The 22545-nt window shown below is 41.2% G+C and overlaps 1 protein-coding gene across 1 annotated transcript in view; it reads left to right on the top strand.

Moving 5' to 3' along the window:
* The first annotated feature begins 4430 nt into the window (after positions 1-4430).
* The window catches only part of ntsr1 (neurotensin receptor 1 (high affinity)), a 53292-nt gene continuing 35177 nt past the window's right edge, over positions 4431-22545 (top strand). The window contains exon 1 of the mRNA XM_031286793.2: positions 4431-5263. Coding sequence (XP_031142653.1) covers positions 4604-5263 — 660 coding nt within the window. The 5' untranslated portion in view covers positions 4431-4603. The remainder of the gene's footprint in view (positions 5264-22545) is intronic.

Here is a 22545-nt window from a genome sequence, read left to right as displayed (position 1 = left end):
CCCTGCTTTAGAGCTGCACAATTCTTTAGTCTTGCTGATGCTATAAAGCATTTGACAATTTGTAATGCTGTCTATGTGTCATCCTTTTCTTCAATGATTTAATTTAATGATTTAAATTAATTTGGAAAACTAAAAAGTGCAATAAGATTTGTTTTTTTGTTTGTGTGGGTTTCGAAAATGTCTTTTTTCCCGCTATCGTTGTGAAGTGGTTAGTCTATATCCACGACCTTCCACTTCGAGGATTGCTACGGTGCCACACGAAAATCCGCCGGATGTCCTTCTTTTCGGGCCGGATATCCATCACCTTGCACTTTCTTTGTGTTGTAATTTTAAACTCCGGTGGATTTATGAGGACTATGGTTAACTGCTCCTCAGATCTCTGCAGGGTAAATCCAGACAGCTAGCTAGACTATCTGTCAAATCTGAGTTTTCTGTTGCACGACTAAAACAACCTTTGAACGTACACATGTTCCACCAAAACAAGTTCCTTCCTGAGGCTATTTTGCAATGGCACTGGGGCTCAGTGCAGCACTTAGCACTGCCATGACGATTGTAATTTGTTTAAAGAAATGCCAATTAACCAGACCACGTTTTTCTCCCATCCCGGAATGCTGTGTGGACTAGGCAGACCCTCCTCCACAGCGCTGTGGAGGAAGGTCTGGAAATGCGTGATTAGGAAGTGGGTAATACACTCACCTTGAAGATTATTAGGAACACCTGTTCAATTTTTCGTTAATGCAATTATCTAATCAACCAATCACTTGGAAGCTGCTTCAATGCATTTAGGGGTGTTGTCCAGGTCTAGACAATCTCCTGAACTCCAAAGTGAATGTCAGAATGGGAAAGAAAGGTGATCTAAGCAACTTTGAGCGTGGCATGGTTGTTGGTGCCAGAAGGGCTGGTTTGAGTATTTTCCAATCTGCTCAGTTACTGGGATTTTCATGCACAACCATTTCTAGGGTTTACAAAGAATGGTCTGAAAAAGGAAAAACATCCAGTATGCATCAGTCCTGTGGGCGAAAACGCCTTGTTGATGCTAGAGGTCAGAGGAGAATGGGCCGACTGATTCCAGCTGATAGAAGATCAACTTTGACTCAAATAACCACTTGTTACAGCCGAGGCATGCAGCCAAGCATTTGTGAAGCCACAACACGAACAACCTTGAGGCGGATGGGCTACACCAGCAGAAGACCCCACCGGGTACCACTCATCTCCACTAAAAATAGGAAAATGAGGCTACAATTTGCACAAGCTCACCAAAATTGGACCTTTCAAGACTGGAAAAATGTTGCATGGTCTGATGAGTCTCGATTTCTGTTGAGGCATTCAGATGGTAGAGTCAGAATTTGGCGTAAACAGAATGAGAACATGGATCCGTCATGCCTTGTTACCACTGGGCAGGCTGGTGGTGGTGGTGTAATGGTGTGGGGGATGTTTTCTTGGCACACTTTAGGCCCCTTAGTACCAATTGGGCATCGTTTAAATGCCACAGCCTACCTGAGCATTGTTTCTGACCATGTCCATCCCTTTATGACCACCATGTACCCATCCTCTGATGACTACTTCCAGCAGGGTAATGCACCATGTCACAAAGCTCCAATACTTTCAAATTGGTTTCTTGAACATGACAATGAGTTCACCGTACTAAAATGGCCCCCCACAGTCACCAGATATCAACCCAATAGAACATCTTTGGGATGTGGTGAAACGGGAGCTTCGTGCCCTGGATGTGCATCCCACCAGTCTCCATCAACTGCAAGATGCTATCCTATCAATATGGGCCAACATTTCTAGAGAATGTTTCCAGCACCTTGTTGAATCAATGCCACAAAGAATTAAAGCAGTTCTGAAGGCGAAAGGGGGTCAAATACGCTATTAGTAGGGTGTTCCTAATAATCTTCAAGGTGAGTGTATGTGTGCACAGTAAGCCCTGACCAAAGAAGCCTCGCACCTCACTGTAGGGCACAAAGTGAGAAAGGAAAAATAATTATACATTTTAATCAGTGTTAATGACAAATATTAAGCTCCAGTATTGGATACACCAGTGATGATAGAGGGCCTGTAACCTATGTAATAAACCTATATGCATTATTTGACTTAAACCTTAAAATACCCTGACTTAGGGCTCACCTGAATGATTAGAAGCTTTGATACCTTGATCTTTGCTATGGTAATCGATTTAAATCAGTATTCAAATGCTTAATACTACATGCAAACATTAGTGCTAGGCGGTATGATGAAAAACTGTGACCAGCTGAATTATTATAAGTAATGCTATATGTTTTATTCCTCTGTGACAGCCTGTCAGCCAAACGAACTGCAAAAGACATTGGCCCTGGGGCCGGAAACATGAATAGTTTTCCTATTTAAGAAGAAGGGCATTTTCTCACAGTCGGAAGAATATCACCAGCAGGTTGTTGATGTATGTAACAGTTACAATAAGTGAAATGTGCCTTAAAGATATGTGTTGCCTACATATGAGAGAAGCAACGTCTTCAGCTGGTGCCCCGTATTCTTGAGTCAGTTGGTACGGCACACCTGTTTCAAACAGGGTTGTAGTGCTATTTGTTTGAGTACCAGAGCGCACCTATGACACACAAGTTTAGATACACAAGTTAATTATAACTCTAAAATGAGAGGATGATTTGCTGCCTTTTCATATTTACTAGTTAACAACCATACAGGAACTCATAGTGCACCTTTAAGGTGGAATGTTTTCTTGCATATTCCTCAATGCATAAGTTGATGCCGTGAATCAATTAACACACCTTAAATGTCAATATGACAACTTTAACCATTCCATTTGTTTTTATTGTCTCTCTTGCATGACACACACATCAGTGATTATTGGCTCTACAATTATGAACCATCTGGACCATGGAAAATGAACCATCATCTGAAATTAAGCTACATAGATATTGCTTTCTTTCCTTCCTTCAAAAATATGATTTCCACAGAACTGAGAATATTCTATTTCCTCTCTTTGAGAGGACTTTGCCTCTCGACTCAAGTGCAACATTTGGCTACGTGTGGCCTCTGTTTTGATCATGTAGGATAAAATAGTAGCTGTACAACTGGGCTCGATAAGGTTGATGTGTATGCAAGTAATAAACGACAAGCACTGTGGAAACCCCAGTTCAGGTGTTGCTGTGAGTTTTAAGCTATTGTCTCCTGCTCCGCTCTCCTAGCTACCTCACCGAAGGAGCACAGACCCAAACTGTTACAATGCCAAGCAGAATCCTTCAGCGGAAAAACAATATTATACTGCAGCACATAAGCACACATGCTTTAATCTGTTACAGTATGTGTGTGCCTATGCATGAAACACATGATTAATATTGAGCTCCGAGGCGGAGACGTGCACACTGATACTTGCCCAAGCCCTAGTATCTACTCATATTTCTGTCATACACACTGTTGAACTGATATGGATAAACATTCTTTTGATGTATCACTAGTCGTTTAACTATGTGTGAAGAAATGCTGTGTGTGTGTGTGTGTGTGTGTGTGTGTGTGTGTGTGTGTGTGTGTGTGTGTGTGTGTGTGTGTGTGTGTGTCAGAGAGAGTTGAGGACCTGCTTTGCTACATTGGTCCCAGCAGTGGCAGCTGCAAAGTAACCATTAAAGGAGCATTTCTTCTCTGCCTGTCCAGTGATAATATTTCTCCACACTGAGACTGGATCATTAGCACTGAAGACACAATCTTAACTGCCGCCTCTAACACAATCTGATATTGCCTACTGTAGTGAAGTCTCCAGCTGTTGCCTACCATTATTTCTTTGCACTTCTGTGTCTTGGGTGAGAGAGAAGGAAAGAGAGAAGGCGGATGCACAGTGCTTGTGTGTGTGTGTGTGTGTGTGTGTGTGTGTGTGTGTGTGTGTGTGTGTGTGTGTGTGTGTGTGAGAGAAATGCTATATTTAATATAAATCAATAATGACATAATGTATTGATGTTCACGTTACTGTTTGTGTACTGTCTGAATATTTGGAGGAAAATGCGTTTTAATGCTTTGGCAAAATTGTTAGTGAATTTTCTTAATGCCAATAAAGCTCTATGAATTGTATTGACAGACACACTCACACACTCTCTCTCTCACACACACACACACACACACACACACAAAAAACAACAACAAATACTGTATATATATATATATAAAACAATCTTAATTAATTAATTTTTGTTTTGTTCTGTGCGAATATTCGCTATTGAATCTTCCATGCCAATAAAGCTCTTTAAATTGAATTGAGTGAGTTCTGCATCAAAGGTACAAAAAAAAAGAATAAAAAAAAGAAGAAATGTCTCAAGTGTACTTGACATTAAATGGCCATGATTTACTATGTACTGGTCCTTCGCGTTATTTTTGGTAAGGTAAAACATGAATTGATAAAACAACAACGGCTGCACTCACTGAAAGGCTGTTCGTCAGAGCAGCAGCTCTAATAGCGAGCACGCCTCCTGTCGTGGCGAATATAAAAAGCTGCTCTGCTCCGACTTTCGGAGACTGAACCCATTTTTTCCTCAGGCTGACGAAGATGTGAATATGTTCACTCAGTGCAACCGACCATACTTTCTGTGTACATTTTTTCACATATAGAGGCATCATGGATTTAAACTTCACGCTCTCAGGGCGCGACTTGGCCGGCTTGGGTGCGAGACTCTTTGGGAATAACTCACTGTTTCCGTTTGAAAACAACACCACCGATTCCAAAACGGATGAGGAAGACTTGGAAGTCAACACGGACGTTTACTCCAAGGTGATAGTCACTGTCATCTACGCTGCGCTGTTCGCCGTGGGCACTCTGGGGAACTCCATCACCCTGTACACCCTGCTGACCAAAAAGACCCTGCAGAACCTCCAGAGCACGGTGCATTACCACCTGGCCAGCCTCGCCGTCTCCGACCTGCTCATCCTCGTCCTCTCCATGCCCATCGAGCTCTACAACTTCATCTGGTTCCACCACCCGTGGGTGTTCGGGGACGCCGTGTGCAGGGGTTACTACTTCCTCCGGGATAGCTGCTCGTACGCCACGGCGCTCAACATCACCAGCCTGAGCGTGGAGCGCTACATGGCCATCTGCCACCCGTTCAAAGCCAAGAGCATCATGTCCCGGAGCCGCACCAAGAAGCTCATCAGCGCCATGTGGCTCGCGTCCTTCGCGCTCTCCATGCCGATGCCCTTCGTCATGGGCCAGGTGATGCGTAAAGGCGAGAAGATATGCACCGCGATCGTCTCTCCTGTCACCATTAAGACCGTGCTGCAGGTGGGTGTCGGGGAAGTGTCTTGTCGCTGCTTTGTGCTGGCTTTGCAGATGTATCCACAGTTGGTCTTTACGCACCGGTGGGTTTGGTTTGTTTGTTTCGTTTATCTCGAACAACATCAACATACTGTGAAAGACGGAAGAAAAAGGAAAAAAAAATCTGATAAAAACATAAAAATAAAACAAAATCATGTACAAATCCATCCAAATCCATCACAAAACAAAAAGAATGATGAGTTTGAGGAGCAGGCAGAAGCATAATGCTTATAACGTCCTGGGCCTACTTTACAATATCATATTATTAGAGAAAAAAAAAATTGTCATACAACAATCCGATAACTTAAACGACATACAACTATACACTGTGTGTACATTCCCATTTATATATTCAGGTCACCTTTCTGTATTTGTCAAGTATTGTTTTCTTGAATCTATTTTTGAAACGTTTATTATTATTAAAGAGTATATATAGAGTAGAGTATATAGAGTTAAAGGTGTAATATTAACATCACTCTGGTAGGGGTGCACGTTATAAGAAAAATATGCGATATGCGATACGTTGTTGAATATCGCGATAACGATATTACTTGTGATAAATAAACAGATATTAAAGTGTTCTCCGTTCTGCATTTCTGCTGCTTTCAGTAAAAAACAAAAATTTAAAGATAATTTTTTCAGGCATTTATTTCTATGGGACAGATGAAGACATGAAAGGGGAGAGAGAGGGGGAATGACATGCAGCAAAGGGCCGCAGATCGGAGTCGAACCCGCAGCCGCTGCGTCAAGGAGTAAACCTCTATATATGTGCGCCTGCTCCACCAACCGAGCCAACCCGGCCACTGCTTTAAGTAATTTAAAATACAACAAATTGCTTGTTGAATTTAAAACAAATGAAAGTAAAATAATTTCCAACTTTCTTGATTGAACATTGAATTAAATATATAAAAGGCACCAGTGAAAAAAGAATGATTTAAAAGTGCAGTTTTTTTAAGATTATTTTTTGGGCATTTAAGGGCAGTAAGTGGGAGTATGGGGGAGTAAGTCATGGGAAGTATGATGTTATTAAACCATAGGTTTTAATTCAGTATATATATATAAAAACATGTAGCCACATGGTTGTCAGTAATACCACTTCACTGCAAGTTCATTTCTGCCAGGAAATAAACAAGTCAGACTCACCTCAGCAACAGGATGCTTATTTCTCCTAAATTGATCAAACCTTGAATGTACAGGAAATAATCACATCCTTGGTTCTTAATATCTGAAAAACAATTGTTGAGCAGCATAAACAGCTACAAAAAAAGGTGAGCGAACTGAAAGCATCATGCAGGGTGCTACAGGTGCAGCCTGTTCTCATGAACCATGCGTTCAAAAAGCTACGAAAAGTAAAGCACTGTAATTCGTAAGCATTCTACGTATTTTACTACATTGACGGCCGCTGTATAAGAATGCGGCTGGCCGCGCAGGGAGGTAGTTGGGGTGGATGGGTGAGCGTTAACATACAGGACTTTTAAGCCAGAGAGCAGAGTTCGCTTCCCGGAAAAAACTAAAGTCCACCCAGGAAATCCAAACCACAATCTTTTTCCTAATCTTAAAGGTGCACTATGAGTTCCTGCATGGTCACTTCTGTTGACATTCCAAGTAAATTTCAAACAAAACAGAGCAAGCTCGCCCCTCCCCGCATGTTTCCGTAACTGTCATGACTAACTGACTTAACTGTCACTAACCCCCACCCCTCCCCCAACCATCTTGTCGGTGATTGACTCGAGTGGTTTGTTGTAATTTGTTGCACAGGCTGTGCCTCTAGTGTTTGTTTGACGTTTATGACCCCTGTGTTGTCTCCCGAGACCGGGCTTTTTCACAGTGTGTTCAGGGGGCAGGCAGCTAGCGGATCAAGGAGAGATGCCTGCGATTTGAGACAAAAATGAAATTGCGTTGAAACCAGAAATCCTAAAGTCTGCAACGCCCAGCTGAGGGTGCATCTACCAAAAGTAATATACAAAACGAAATGTCTAAATCAACAATCAACAAAAACATACACATACAATGAATATTCATTCAAGTCATTAAATGTTTACACTTTTCACAACAATTCTCTCCCTCTTTCTCGCACACACACACACACACACACACACACACACACACACACGCGCACACACATAGAATAGAAGAATAGCCTCTTTAGAACATATGAGCATGAGCAATAAAAAACTTGCCCTCTACCCACCACTGCTAATATTTCAATCAACATTCAAGCTGTGGTATAGGCAATTTATTTTTGGCATTGTTGGAAAAACATTCCATATTAATGTTTTGAAGGTGGTGGAAATGCAGCAATTTCTTTAAAGTGAAGTGAACAAAGTGAGCATGCACGTCAGTGTTTCTTTGCTGTGCTGTCCCTCCTTCACTACAAGCAGTTAGTTGCTGGGGAATCATGTATTTATGATAACAATCAGTTTGTTGGACTATTTGTGTGTCTTTCCACTAAACGGCGGACAGACCATTTACTGCAAAACCTGCGTAAGTGGGGTTTGACGAAGACTTGTTGTGTGTTTGGTGAGACATTTTACAGGACAAAGACAGCACACACGTTTGTGTTTATTTGCTGTGCTGTGCTTGTACTTCAGAGTAACAAGCAGCTAACAACACAGTTGTGCTGCTAAGGAAAACGTATGAGCAAGCTATAACGGGCACTTGGTTCTCTATGTCTAGTTACTTTGTTTGTGTCATGGGTGAATTGTATTTCTGCCCTCCATTTTAGAGCCGTGGTCAAACCATCTATGCTTCAGAGAGCCACGAGTGCGCTATCTCAGCTTAAAAATCAATTGTGCATTCAGGTGCACCTCATAAACTCTGAAGTCTATACAAAAACAAATTACATGAGCTCACTTTGGAGAACAATTAATTGTATCTTCAACAAACAAAATACAAGCATTTACCTAATTAATTTAAGATTGATTGGGGTCTTATCACCGATCCAAAATGAACTGGCAACAGATTTTGTTGAGTATTGGTATACTAGGTCTATTGGTATACTAGATCCGGCCCGCCAAAGCTTTTAGTCTGGCCTGCAGAATAATCCCGAATTCAGAAAATGTAAAGAGGAAAAAATGTGTTCTGTTATTTAGCATTTCAAGCATTTACAGCAGGTAACATTACACAGGTAGAGCACAAACCCAGCCCCTGTATTTGCATCTCTATTCACATGCCGGGATTCTGTACAGCGATGCCTGCGCTCCACACACACACAGCTGAGCCAAGATGTGTGTGCGTTAAAACACGCAGTATCTGACTGGTAACGATACAAAGAGGATAACCAATGGCCGCTGGGGCAGATGAACTTATGCTAGTCTCGTTACTGTAAGTAGGCTACAATAAAACCTTTGTGAGTAAAAAGTCAACACTTATCAATGTACTCACCTGTGTAGACCGGCATAAACATGTAGAAAGCCATATTTCAATCTGCTCTGTCTGCTCAGTCCACTCTTGTCCACTACGCTAACAACAAGCTAAAACAAAAGCTGTCGATTTGTAGTCTAACTGTTTCTTAGCTTGTCGGGAATCTTGAAATTTGGACAAATTCTTATGAACTTAACTGCTGGCTGAGCGAACCATCCTCTCCGCTGGAGCAGTAAATCTATGGATGTATTAAGACCAGATACATGTGGCTACTTAATATGCACGTGAATGACGCGACCATTATGTTTGCGTTCTTCATTCTTGATGATGATGCTGGTTGTATTATTTTGCAACAACATTGTTTCATTGCAAATGAGGCATACATGACGAATGCATAGCCTGCTATTCTGTCCATTCATCATTAAAGCTGGGCTTTTCCACGTCAACTTTTTGCTTTAGCCTCTTTGACAGTGACATTCTTACCTGACAACAGCTGTTTCTTTCCGCAAGCATTTTCCACCAATCAGGACGCTGCATACTACAACCATGTTTCCTAATCACAGACTTTAACCATCACTCCTCAGTGAACTGCCTCCTAGTCTGAGATATTTTCCTACTTAAAGAGCCAGTTATCATTATGGAGTTTCCATGTTTTTTAGGAGTTTGCTCACACTAATACATGTAAAAAAAACGAAAAAAAAAGAAGCATTAATTCAGCAAGAAAGAGAACATTTCGAACAAGAATAGGCGTATTAGTTATAAATTCATTTTATTTTCTTTATTTGAAAGTCCAGCCCCCGGAGTGTCTGCTTAGAAAAATTCTGGCCCTTGGAAAAATGTAGTTGATAACCCTTGCTGTATACCATCCTCACAAATGAGCACTAAGAATAATGTGCACATCAAAGCCCTCTCAGCCTTTTTTGTCTTCAAGTAGGTGTCTTGATTATCAAGTGCACCATCTCTGGATTGGTTTATTTGTTCACAGCTCCTTAAAAAGAACCATTCTCCCTTCTTTTAATGAGATACTTGCATACAATTAACCATTTCACACTTATTGCACATGTAGCTCTTGCCTCCCTGGACCTCCTATTTCATGTACTTCCCAACTTCAGTTTAGTTTACCATGGATCCAAGGTTTGACATTCTCTGCCTTTTACTTTTTTATTTTATTGTCTTCACAGCAGTTTAAAAGAGCCCTGAAATTACTTATTCTGATTAACCGATATTTTCCATATGGACTGCCTAGACAAGTTGGGTCCAACCAATATTTTCAATTTTGTCATTCAAGTCTAAAGGCCTATTATGATTATCCCTTGTTTTCAGATGGGTGTTTATGGCATGCATACTTGTCAATGTTTCTATTTGTTAACTATTTCTAAAATTATTGGTACATACAAATTGGGTATATAAAATTGCCATAGTTACTTCCTATAATATGCTGCCTGGGGAATGCCACTTTTTAAGCCTCTGGAGGTTTTTTTTTTTGCAATTCTCCTTCACATTCCCTTGCAAATTGCATATTGTATCTTTTTTATGTGTGTAAAGAAACAAATGAAGCATTTTTTAATGGTTTAATGTTGAAATCATATTAATATTCTATTGATTGGCATAGGCATTTGTACAGTCTATGCTGCAGATATATAAACACCTGGCAAAGTGCTCAAAACCGCCTTTGTGGTAATTTCCCACTACAGTAGGTGTCTCTAGGCCACTAATGTCTCTAATGACACACACACACACACAGACTCATAAGTTGAAAACAATTGCGTCACTGTCACGGCAAACAATCTTTCATCATAATCACATAGTCCACCGTTAGGGAGGCATGCGGCTTAATGTAAATTAAAGAGCCAGTGAGTCATCAGCAAGTGTGTAAGTGAGAAACAAAGAGAGGGAAAGAGACACACACACACACACACACATACTTGTTCCATACTCTGGGCAGAGCAGCCCTCTCTAACATAAACACAAAAAGGCTATTTCTCAAGTTTCTCCCCACTGCTCCCCAAGATAAATTGTGTTGCTTGGGAGGTCGCAGTTTGTATAATTGATTAGGCCAATCTGCCCGGCTTTGGCATTGACTCTGAATCCGAGGTGTTTTGGTGATTTAGGTAGTGAGATCATTGGAAACGATCAGTTGATGTGTTATGGGGATGCACTGTTACTACGGTGAACCTTTACAGACACTTGGCATGAGACAAAAGCAAAAGGAAATGTGACATCAACTGCTGTGTATCTAATGTAATCATTACACTTGTCACCATCATCACTTTCATCTGCTGTGTTTGGCTTTACTTTCTTATTATTACAGTACATCACACTGATATTTTCCCATCTGTTTGTCTTGTCTTTTGATTGTCCTTTCATGTCTTGTCTTTTGTTTGTGTTGGTATGCCTCCTCTATTCATCACTCCTGCATGACAGTAACTAACCGAAGCAATGCCAAGGCTAACCATTTTTATCTTCCGATGCTTTGAGGCTATTGGCATTCGTGAGCCAGCTATGCTCCAGCAAATACTCTGTGTCAGCGAAGAAACATTTTCCCACACAAGGTCTTACCCTATAGAAATCACACAAGATTTTCTGTTATTTTTTCCACTTGATGTAAAAAGCAGAACAATAAATATGTTGGGACAGTCGAGTCTGGGAACATTATGTGACGCACGCTGAAAAGGAAGAAAGGATTACATTGCTCCCAAACCTTTTTATAAATGTGCCTGTTTGTGAATTAATTGCGCAGTGCACATGTATATGACAGATGCAGTATAAGCTGGTTCAGTCGGCGTCCTGCTGCTACGGAGGATCCCCAAACACTTTACCTGTTTTGACAACAGTTAGTGACACTGATGGGAGAGAAGGTGTGTGTGTGTGTGTGCGTGCGTGCTCGCGTGCGTGCGTGCATGCGTGTGTCTGTGTGTGCGTGCGTGCATGTGTGAGCACACAGTGCTGGGGGTAGGAGTTCAATTCCACCTGCAGTTTCATTTAACTGCAGTGCCGTGAGTAAAACTGTCTTCTGAATGGCAAATATAAATAATGCAGAACATCTGAAAACTATTTAACTTTTTTAAAACCTTCAAAGGCAGACTTAAAAATGTTGCCAGTTTAACGTTATAACCCTAAAGGTCTCAGAAATACATCAGAAGAGCTTATTGGTGAATAATTAAGATTTTGTCCATCATGCCATGAGCAACTGTGATGTGATGCTGCGCACAAAGCAAGTAGAAGTCTTGCTGCAAGTGTTTATCTGTGTTTTTTGCCCCCAACGGCACTAGGATTAGGCACTGGTTATGGTTAGGGTTAGGGTTAAGGTTAGGTGCCTTGAAGTCAACGGTCACAGCACTGCCTTGAAGTCAATTAGGCAATGGTTATGGTTATGGTTAGGGTTAGGGTTAGGTGCCTTGGAGGCAGCGGTTGCAGCTTGTTCTATCATATATATATATATATATATATATATATATTCAAAAAGATCCCATTGTCAAATGTCAAAAATGTCTTGGGTAGCATTTTTTATGATTTATAACGATTGCAGACAATGTTAAAGTGTGTGACAAACACATTACCTGTGGCTGCTTCACAACAACAGCCATCCGATGTTTTGCCAATTAAATGCTTTAAAGCTTTAGTGAGTAACTTTTTGATATTAATAAACGTCCATTACATTCAAGCTATTGCCAAATGCGTTCCTACAAAGCTCATTAAGACTATCAGCTCCACACAACTCTCTCTGTATTTGAATGAAGATAATTACCTCTTCTGAAGAGTCCATCGTGTTTTTTTAATCCTCCGTGTCCTCCTTACATACCAGCACCTGCGTGGAGGATGGGTGGGGGCTCGTGCGCGATCACGGAAGGCTTGTATCATGTGGACGCGCCGACAGTTTTGTTGTCATTACTTAGAATTCCTCATGGGGGCGACAGAAAATAAGCCTTAAATGTGAATCAGCAGCAGCAGGATATGTTGTTAGGCAAGGCAAGGCGTGGCCAGGCAATTTATTTATATATCATATATAAATATATATCATATATAGCATATAGTTCATACACAAAGGCAATTCAAAGTGCTTTACATAAGCATACGCATACAAAACAAATACAACATGAAATGCAACTACGGTGACCAGACGTCCCGAAAAATTCGGGAAAGTCCCGAAATCCAAGCAGTTGTCCCGAATCCCGAATCCTGCCCTAATTGTCCCAAAAATTAGAGCAAAGTCTCAAGAGCAAGTTCATGGGGGTGGCCTCTAGCTCACCCAGTAAAAGCGCACACCCCATGTTGGCTGAGTCCTGCAGCGACGCGGGTTCAAATCCGAGCTGCTGCCCTTTGCTGTGTGTCATCCCCCATCTCTCTCCCCCTTTCATGTCTATCCACTGTCACTTGTAATAAAGGGAAAAAGCCCCCCCCCCCCAAAAAAAAAACTTCATGGTGATTGAGTCGTCCTGCAGCCAGCAAGACAGCGCATTGCTATTTTTCATTCATTCATTCATTGTTGAAATGGAGGCTCACACTGGTGTCCTGGGACCCGATGAACATGTAGCTAAAAAGCAAAAAAGTCTCTGCAGGTACCGGGGGGACTGGGTAGGGAAATACCCCTGGATTACTGCAGTTTTACATGATGCAAACAAAGCGTTTTGCAATATATGTAGGAAGGAGTTTGGTATTTCACACAGGTGTGTGTGGGGGGGGAGTCAGACGTCAGGCTGCATGCTAGCAGCAAACTACATATAACTTACTGGTACAGACCAACCATAGACGACCAACACTTTGTGTTTCTTTTATTTGTTTGATAATGACACTTGAGTTCATGATTCTAATGATTTTGTATTTGTATTTTCGGGTTTACATGACAGACAGTTGAATTCCTGAATAAAAATAATAAGTCATTTTGGTGCGGAGTTTTGAAATTCATGTTACCACAACTTGGTGCATTTCCCCTCTTGGCCAATCAGGGTGTGATTTCTTGTGCCGTTCTTTAGGGCTTAACAATGGTGGGAAATTGCACAACCGGGTCGTTCTGATCCTTCCTTGCCTTAATGCCAGGTTTGATGCCTGATTTTGCAGGTGCTTTTATAAAATAATTGTGATAAAAGTTGCAATGTCTTCTGTATCTTTAATGCGATGAAATTGTGGGAGACAGTTAAAATTGCAAAAAAAAAAATAATTCTTTAAAAATAAAAGGAAACTTTTTTCAGGGAGAATAAAACTACTCTGGGATGTTCCTACTAACCTTTCCAAAAAGGCTCAGGATGCTGCAAAATGTGGTATAATATGAATATAGCTGGTGGATTTATGACCCAAAATAATAATTTTGAACATATGTCAGTGGCTGGTTAATGTTCACATTGTAAAAAGTAAATTTCACATCCTGGTCTGGAACACACATTCACTTAAGGTTTGATATAGTACTTATTGACTTTTTATTGTACTTTCAAGTCTCCTCAAGTCATCGTGTAATTACCGTCTCATCTCCTGCTTCTCCTGCATCTACCGTGTGTATGTGTGTGTGTGTGTGTGTGGGGGGGGGGGGGGGGTTTGTGTGTGTTTCAGTCCCACCCGCTGCAGAGAGCAGGCAGGTTTGAAATGGCAGCAGCTTTTAGCAATTTTAGAGTGAAAAATCGTGCCAGCCTGCTTTGATGTTAATATATGTACAGGTTGGCAGGACGGACTGAATTGTTTTGCACGGTCTTTCGCTGTACATTTTGTTGGTAAATGTGAGATGTTTGAGTCACACACATTTCTTCTTCATACTAGAAACAAGGAAACTAATTTGTTTGAGACGCTCCGGTGATTGGTCAAAGTTGCGGTGATTGGTCAAAGTTGCAGTGATTGGTCAAAGATACGAGGTGGCACCGAATTCACGGAGATTGGTTGTATTTGCGATCTGTCGTGTTGCGATCACGACAGATTAACTGCTAAAATAAGGTCTCTGCTCCTCAGATCTGTTGCACGACTAAAACAACCTTTGAACGTACACATGTTCCACCAAAACAAGTTCCGAGTTTATTTTTGTTGTTGCAGTGGCACCGTGGCTCCGTCCAGCACAAACGCCACCCATGATGATTGTGATTGGTTTAAAGAAATGCCAATAAACCAGAGCATGTTTTTCTCCCATCCCAGAATGCTGTGTGGACTAGCCAGACCCTCCTCCGCAGCACTGTGGAGGAAGGTCTGGCAATGCGAGACAAAGGGCCGCCTGTCTACTGGCTTTGTCCACAATGTCTGAGCTATTGCTAGCTCTGTATAAAAAATAAATAAAATGTACCTGAATCCATACACTGGGGGGCCGAGGCTGCTGTACAAGGTGCCACTGCCACCTACTCAGAAAAAAACATTCATGCACATTTACACAATGATGCTGCAGCATCGGGAGCAATTTGGAATCGAATCGAACCACCGGCCTTCCAATTTGTATATGACCACTCTCTTCTGCCAAACAATGTGTTATTGCGACAAGGCCCTGACATTTACACCCACACAAAAACACACATCAACTCCCGTGTTATGTGAGGTAAAGGTTTTTTTCAGAGGTAGCAGAAAAAAAAATTTAAGGCACCAAAAATATACATGTACATAAAAAAAACACCTAAAGCATCTTATTATTTTTCTTAATGCGGGAGCAGCAACTTCTTTTTTTCAAGGTTTTCCCACTGATTTCTAGAAGAAAATTCTGTAAAATTAGATAAGAAACAAAAAGCATCAACACTTGCATGTGTGTAAACTATCTACTGAGACACAGGAGGAGTGTATGAAGGAGGAAGAGAGAGCGTGTGAATGTAAGAGGCTGAAGGACTTAATGAGCAAGAGAGGATTTGTATTTAATTCCTTAACTCGCTGCAGTTTAACAGTAAGCTCAAGATATTTCTAGTACATTTAAATTGTACATGCTGTGCGTTTACCTTGGTCTGTGTACCTGTGAGCTTGTTTGCAGTTGTTGCACTGAGTGGTCTCCTGCTGTTCAGTATGGTCTCTGCTTGGGTTGTACAGGGTCATGCTGTTTGCGTAGCAGTAAGAGTCAAGTCAACTTTATTGTCAATTCTCTCAAAATACCAGACATGCAGATGAATCGAAAAATACGTTTCTATCTGACACACGGTGCAATAAGTACAAAATATATACAATACAATAAATTAATTCAAAATAGTGCAAAAGTGAGGCTAAACCAAGCAGCATAGCAAACTAAAGAAATTGGAAAAGTGCAATATAAAGGAAAAATGTAAAATAAAAGGGAAAAAGTGTTCCTGACTTCCTGGGGGGGGGGGGGGTTCAGAGTTCGGAGTTCTTGGTGGAAACGTGGAGGGGAGGGAGAGAGGGGAGGGTGTTGAGCTTCCTGACAGCCTGGTAGAGCAGGCTCGGAGGTTCCGGTACCTTCTCCCAGATGGCAGGAGGCTGAAGAGGCTGTGTGAGGGGGGGGGGGGCTGGTTGTTCTGCGGTTGAGGCGGGTTTGGTAAATGTCCAGGAGTGAGGGGAGTGGGACACCAATGATCCGCCCAGCAGCCTTCACTGTGCGCTGCAAGGTCTTGCGGTTGGAGGCGGTACAGCTCACAGACCACACAGTGGTGCAGCTGGTCAGGATGCTCTCGATGGTGCCCCGGTAGAAGGAGCACATGATGGGTGGGGGCTCTCGCTTTCTTTAGCTTGCGGAGAGAATAACTTAAAGAATTATATTTATCGATAAAAAGTCAGGGGATCACCAAAGTGATTAGAATTCCTCCGGAGTGAAGGGTCCATAGATGGAACCCTTCAGACCAAGGGCCCTATAGTGCAGCTACACTTACTGCACTGCCCATAATTCCCTCAGTTGGTTTACACACTGTTCTTTGAGTCATATACTCGCACACACACACACACACACACACACACACACACACACACACACAGTAACCATACACTAACTATAAACCCAGCCCTACATCATATCACCACAAATACATGATACAGTAATCCACATGCCCCTTAGCACTCAAAATACCAACCATTAAAATGCACACAGGTACCGTCAGAGCACCAGGCTGACTCCAGAACTCACTTCTGCTGACAGAAACTTCAAATATTCTCCCCTAGAAATTCAGAATTTAGTCTAGAGATTGACACCACATGCCTCCAGCAACTCTGCAGGTAAAATGGCAACTGATGTCTCTGTGTGTGTGTGTGTGTGTGTGTGTGTGTGTGTGTGTCAAGACCCACCTCTTCACCACAGCCTATGGACTCTATGAAATTCTGTTTTTACCGGCAAACATTGCTACCGCTAACCCATTTTTAATTTAGTTTTGTTGTTTGTGTGTTACTTTTACTGGCTTCATGTAAAACGTCCTTGGGTCCCTTGAAAGATGCTATTAAAATCCAAGAAATTATTAACATTAATAATATTTAAATACAATCACAGCATTTAAACACGGTGTTATAATACCAGCTGTTATTAATATTTGTATTAGCCCTAATACCAGTCAACACGACTAAATCATGTGCCTTATATCATGGCACATAATTTTAGAATTTAGAGAGCACAGATGTCAAATCCATCTCTGTCCATGATGGCAAAAAAACTGACACCAATGGGTTGCATAACAACAGATTTTTACACAGCAGATGCATTGCATTCAAGAAGTGTTCAGACCACCGTAGTTTAAAGGTCCCATATTGTAAAAAGTGATTTTCATGCCTTGCTTAATTATGAAGCAGGTCGAGGTGCTGTATAAATACTGTTAAGTATCAAAACGCTGGAAACACTGACCAATTAGAGCAGGCCGCATTTTTAGGATGGGGGCTTAAAAAGACAGGTGCTAAAATGGAGCATTTCAGACGCAGGTATATTCAGACAAAAAAAATAATGTGTTTTTTGAACATTTAAGCATGCAAACGTGTTCTAGTAGAAAACCAAACTAAATATAACTGGAACTGTGCATTGTGACCATTGTGTCATGAAAAAGCAGGGAATTTGATCTTTTGGAATTGGACGTCAAAGCTCAACACATAAACTAGAGCTAACTGGGATAACAAATTTGGTGCATTCTGTGTCTCCCCTTAAAACCATAAACATTTAGTGTAGTCTTTTAAAAACCTTAAATATTAAGCAATCTTAGTTCTTAACTTAAACCGCTTAATTAAAAGAGACAATGATTAAAAAAACATTCATAATCAATTTGACTTAAGCTTAAATTGAACTGGAAGAGTAGCACAATCTTCCTGATTTGTGCCAAAACCAATCCCTATTTTTTGGTAAAACTCAGTGTTGTCTTATGCGTAAAACTGTCATTTAAGCATCCTTCCTGGCTTTCTTCCTGTTTGGTTTTTCCTCTTTAAAAGAAACCAGTCCAGACCTTGTAGGGTCACAGGCAGAACAGAGCCTCTGTTATGTATACATGCTCAAAGCCTCAGTAGCTGATCTCAAAGTGATAACTTAAACTTCAGCCTCAGTTATGTGCTGCCTTGATCCCCTGCATGTGTTAGATAATTTTTTGGGGTTTTCAGCTGTGTTCTTCCTAGTGGTAAAAAAAAAAAAAAAAAAAAAAAAAACATCCACAAACTCAAATGTTTGCAAAAATCGATTTGGAAATAAACGCAGCGGCCTGCTGCAAAAAGTTGAGACGGATTCAACTTTTGGAGTAACGCAACCAGACGTCACCCTGCGGTTTCCAATCATGTAACCGGCCGTCCGTTCAGAGGAGGTGTGAGAGTCCCGTACAGTAGACAAGAAACATCACTGCCTCTATTGCTGCCACAAGAACATTTTACAACACCATGAGGGTAAAAAACCAAAACACAAGCACTAAACTGGAGATTGTGTAACTCTTGGATGGATCGCTTTGCCTGATCTGAATGGGCCTTCGCAGACCTTTGGGTGCGTCGGGTTAGTTTCCTGCACAGTCGATTGAGTAAATGTCATTTTAAATGGAACTCTGGCACTAAATAGACACTCTAAAGGCAGATTTATGCTTCTGCGTAGGCTCTACGCAGAGCTTTCACCTTAGCCTACGTAAGTGGCCTGAAGTTTGTACTTGTGCGTCGGTGTGTGCGTCGATCTCTTTAAGAGAACAGCGGGGCCGGCATGTGTGTGTGCGTGGGTAGTGTGTGGTAGAGAGAGTGACATCGATTAGCTTCGGCGCGAGTACCGACTCTACAGGCATAGTGAGAGAAACAAAGTGTCTCCCCTTCTTCTTTCTGAACACGGTTGGAAATCTGTAGCAAGAAAAGTTAACCCTCTCCTTGATGTCATGTTGTTTATGGAGAAGGAGAACCTAGGAATGAGTAGAGGGTAATGCAACGCTACCAAGCTACAGCCAAGCGGACCAATCACAAATTGCGGTCTGCGTCACAGCGAGGTGTAGTTACCTTTTTTTAGAGGTGCACGTCAGGATACGGCTGGTCTGTTTCTATACTTACCTACGTAGGTACCCGGTAGGTACCCACGGCGTCGATTTGACACAGGACCATAAATTGGCCTTAAGCATTAGCACCAGTAACCTCCAAATCAACTAATAATTCCACAGTACCAGTTATCTGGTAGAAAATATGTGATGGTAAGGGGAGAGGGCAGATTTGCATACGATTATGGTCATTACATTTAAAATTGTTCACAATTAGTATTGTAAGTGCATGATGACATATCTGCAAATTGCAGGTGAAAGCATGTTTGGGTTCTCTGTTTTGTGGATCTTAGAGATGACACAAGAGAAAAGCCAGATGCGATTGTTTCTGCGTGAGATTATAAAACACCACATGACACGTGGCGTGTAGCCTGTGCAGAGACCTTCGTCTAAACAATGTCACCATGATGCAAATATTTGGATTATTCCCTGCTGAAAGTGAAACTATTATAAAAGCAGTGTGCCGTAGGAAAAGATAAACAGGCTCTCTATCTATCTCAAACACTCGCTAAACGAAATTCAGTTATTTCAGGGTCACGAATATTTTTTGAAAGGGTAGTAAAACTTCTTTCCATTTCATACAGAAAAGGATATAAATAAATGCATGCTGTTCATTGTTTTGGTTGTCATGCAAACTTTGGGAAATTTTTATTGGGTATCAATGTTCAACTATTATCTGGACATTTTTTCTTTGTAATTTCCTAGATTTTGTGTCATTCTCTTTGTGTAAAGATCAAGTAAAAAAGTATTATGGATAGTTATTTTTTTTTTAATTGCAATGTGTTTAGCTAGAAAATTGAAAATGCGAGAGTTCTAAAAATGTTCTGTTGGATCCACTTTACTCTCGTTTTTAAAGAGAATCAGCCATTGCTGATGTACATATTTTGCTTGAGCGAGAAAGAGACATCCTGCGGTTACTTCAGCTTAACTGGGCTAAAATCCGTGTGAACACAGCAGACTTTGTGAGGAAGTGAATGAGACAAAGGTTCTTGAGTGAACAAATCAGTGGTACTGTAATTAATTTAATGTTGTTCCTCCAGCCATTTGGGGATACATTGGCCTTCTGGTCTCCCTTATCTGTTCCAGTTTGATAGATAGGTGAACAGCTGTGGTGAGAAGGACAGTTGTTTCATTCCATTGTATGAGGAAGACAGACAGAGAGAGAAGGATGACAAAGGACGTGAATGCTAGATGTTATAAAACCATGGAAATATTGTATAAAAATGATCAGCAAAGATATAAAATATTCCTGAGGAATGCACAGAATGTCCTTCGAGCAAAATGAAATTGTATTATTGTGCAATGTCAGACCAGTGTGACTGAGAAAATGTGTGGTTACAGATGAAATGACACAGCATTTCTGGTAAACAACATCAGTCATTTACAATATACTTTAACTGAATCTGACTTTAGAGGTAGAAAACAGAATTATACTTTTGGACTGAATTTTCTGCCAAGCTATCTTTCTATGGCAGATAAAAAGGTTTAAAAAAAATAGTACAATGAGGCAAAAGGCAGAGTGTGTATTTGTGTGTTACAAATGTTGGTTTCTTTCTTTTCTTTGTTCAGATACCTAGCCAGGCTGAAGTGTGACAAACTGCATGGTACATAATCCATGGTTCTGCTGCACTGCTAGTGTAGCATGGACGATTTTGTAAAAAAGGACTGCCAGGTATTCAAAAAGTAGATGGTGACCATGAGGCTACACAGAGCACCACAACTATCAAAAATAAATACAAGAAAATATGCAGTGGTGACCACAATTCCGTCTAAAGAGCTTGATTCGGCTGCCAATTGTCGTCTGGCCGACCATCCTTTTACAGAGAAATATCTCTCTCTCTCTCTCTCTCTCTCTCTCTCTCTCTCTCTCTCTCTTTCTCTCTCTCTCTCTCTCTCTCTCTCTCTCTCTCTCTCTCTCTCTCTCTCTCTCTCTCTCTCTCCCCTTCATGGTGACACAGCTGATCTCAATTAATTTCAATTCAAAAGGGCGTTGCCAAAGGAAGTGTGACATTGAAAATATTTCTATCTACAAAAGTGGGGGGCCGTGCAGAAAAAGGTTTAGGAACCACTTGACAAGATAATCATCAGAGGATTGAGTCCATGAGTCCGCGTGTGTGCTGGAAAAAGGCCAGCTCTAGCCTTCGCCTCGTGCCTCAAAAAGTGTTCACAGACCATTCAAGGCTAACTCTAGCTGATAGATAAATATTAACACTGCCTTACCCATACGGACAGCTCGCAGGCATGAAAGCAAGTCGGTTAACACAGACCAAACATCCACCGTCTCCCGTGAGTTGTCAAACTGATAGGAGGTGAAAGCTGAGCTGTGTGCCGACAACATCGAAATGGTGTGAACCACAGTGATCAAAACACGCTGCACCAAGGGGCTTCGGTCTCGTACTGTTTTTGTCAGTGTATGCGTGTATGGTGCAGTCAAGTCTAGGCTTTAGTTTTCCCTATTCTCATATAAGCAGCACATGTGCATACATGCCAGCTAACAACTTGGCGCCACACTTAACAATGAAAATGCATACACAAGGATACACAAACAAGCATAAAATTAGAAAAAAAATTACTGGCTAACACTGGCGCATTTACAGAAATGTTGATTAATGTGCACTGTCCTAATCAAATAAACTTACAAACATACAGGCTTGTCTGTTTATTGTTGTTATTGTTCATTGAAAGGATCCCATTAGTTGATGCGGTAGCAATCAGCTACTCTTCCTGGGGTCCACACTTACACACAATACATACACATTACATCACAGATACAACCCATTACAAAGAATATATATGTAAAATCCCATCAATGTGCAATACAGTTATCAAGCCCCCATACATACACATGCAGTTGGACACTCGCGAACATACACACACGTACATTTCTGTTCAAACAGTAGATCAAACTAACAGTCTCACTCAGGAACTATTACATTATAAATAACCCACTAGTCTCGCTTTGCCAGACCTTCCTCCACAGTGCTGCAGAGGAGGGTCTGGCGAGTCCACACAGCATCTTGGGATGGGTTTATTGGCATTTTTATTAAACCAATCACAATTGTCATGGACGGCGAAAAGCTCTGCGCGGTGCCACTGCAAAATAGTCACGGGAAAGACCTTGTTTTGGTGGAACATGTGTACGTTCAAAAGTTGTTTTAGTCGTGCGAGATAAAATTGAGACTGAACAGATAGTCTAGCTAGCTGTCTGGATTTACCATGCAGAGATCTGAGGAGCAGTCCTCATAAATCCACCAGAGTTTTAAATGCCAACACAAAGAAAGTGGAAGGGAACGGACATCGGCGAAAAGACATGCATCCAGCGGAATTTCCTGTAGCACCGGAGAAATCCCGGAAGTGGAACGTCATGGATATAGACTAATAACCCACGATCTAAAACCTTTTTGCATAGAACAAACATATTTTATAGAAAAACAATTATAAAACAATAGGAATATATTTTTATAAACGCTTTAAGAATCATACAAGACTAATACAGTTACTTTCCAGTATTCAATCCTTCATCTG

Source organism: Sander lucioperca, chromosome 12 (assembly GCF_008315115.2).
Source record: "Sander lucioperca isolate FBNREF2018 chromosome 12, SLUC_FBN_1.2, whole genome shotgun sequence".
NCBI classification, from domain to species: domain Eukaryota; kingdom Metazoa; phylum Chordata; class Actinopteri; order Perciformes; family Percidae; genus Sander; species Sander lucioperca.
This window is presented reverse-complemented; position numbering and strand designations above follow the sequence as displayed.